Here is a 1,402-nt window from a genome sequence, read left to right as displayed (position 1 = left end):
TGCCAGGAAACATAGAAGGTAGAGATTGGAAAATACATTAGATAATTCAGTTCATTTCCCTGGCGAGCTTTTCCGCACAATACATTTCAGTGTTTCATTCAGTTTTAAAAGTCCCAAGACTTCTATGACCTTCTCCGAGAGACTTCCTCGCAGACTAACACATCTTGCCCTCCAGGAGGTTCTTTATAAGCTTTCGAAATTTTCTAACTAAATTCCCTAGCTCCCAATTATGGTCTCTTTCCCATACTGAATATACCTCTCTGCTCCTGGCATGCGTAGTCTTTCAGTACTGACACATACTTCAACCTTTTTCTTGTCATTTCTTAAGCATCCTTCTCTTTTTACTCTCAAAACATGCATGGTGCTCTTCACGTGTCTTCCATTTCTCCTGTATCTTTCTTAACAGCCTGACCAGGACTTAATATTGTGTTCCTGTTAGAGTAATACTGATACCATGCAGGGAGGAACTCATATGGCTTCATTTAGCGAAGTGCATTTGTGCACACACACATACTAATGCTGCTGTACTATTTTTGGCAGCCATGTTGCTTTGTAAACTCGTGTGCGATTTTCTACTTGTGTGTTTCCCAAGTTCTATGCATAAATGCTGTTTCCTCCCATTTAGTACTGCATTTCCACGCTGTCTTTGGTAAATGGTCCATTTTGCAGTTTCCCATGATAATTTTATCTTGCCCTACAGCCCTACCTCTCAAGCACCCGAAGCTTGTCTCCAATGTCTGGACTTTTTGGTTCCATCTGGGCACCTCAGAGTGATGTTTATGAAAGCTGCTGCCCTATCAGTGCCACGACCCAACACTCGACCCACGTGGAGAACCAGGCAGTTATGTGTAAGCAGGAATACTATCCGAGGTTTAACCCCTTCCGTGCCTACATGAACTTGGACATATGGACTACTGCAGCCAATCGAAATGCAAATTTCCCACTTTCAAGGGACTCGGGTTACTGTGGAAACGTGTGAAAGGAATTTGATTTAAAAATGTGAATAAAGATGCTTGCAATTTTGATTACTAGAGTAAGCTGGTTGTTGAATAGATTACAATGTTGGTGGATATTTTGGCACTTTTATATTGAAAATAAATTTTTTTTTAATGAAGTCTGAGCATTCAGTGCATTCTAAAAAGCAAAGCATATTCAGGATGCTGTTATCATCAGGTGAAGGCTATAAATTTAAAAGTCAAATTTTTTCAAGAATAAGGACAGTATTGGGTTCTTAAAAGCATCCATGAACCTGTACTGCACAGGTTTCTTCTGAAGTTTACATTCTGTGATATAAACTAGGAGTGGTTTGGCATTCGTAGGTGCAAACCTACACCCATAAGTAATCACATCTGTACCAAACAGTAACACTGGGGACCTACCTGTTGATGCAGGTCAGAGGTTT

The 1,402-nt window shown here is 40.4% G+C and overlaps 1 protein-coding gene across 8 annotated transcripts in view; it reads left to right on the top strand.

Annotated features, from left to right (window-relative positions):
- TMEM131L (transmembrane 131 like) overlaps window positions 1-1,096 on the top strand; it is an 87,361-nt gene extending 86,265 nt beyond the window's left edge. For all 8 annotated transcript variants that reach the window (XM_035894884.1, XM_035894890.1, XM_035894880.1 and 5 more), the window contains one exon: window positions 701-1,096. In XM_035894884.1, coding sequence (XP_035750777.1) covers window positions 701-979 — 279 coding nt within the window. In that variant the 3' untranslated portion in view covers window positions 980-1,096. The remainder of the gene's footprint in view (window positions 1-700) is intronic.
- The last annotated feature ends 306 nt before the right edge of the window (window positions 1,097-1,402 follow it).

Source organism: Egretta garzetta, unplaced genomic scaffold (assembly GCF_000687185.1).
Source record: "Egretta garzetta isolate BGI_Z169 unplaced genomic scaffold, ASM68718v1 scaffold810, whole genome shotgun sequence".
In the NCBI taxonomy this organism is placed as follows: domain Eukaryota; kingdom Metazoa; phylum Chordata; class Aves; order Pelecaniformes; family Ardeidae; genus Egretta; species Egretta garzetta.
The sequence above is the reverse complement of the archived record's forward strand: the minus strand, read 5'-3'. Positions and strand labels throughout refer to the sequence as shown.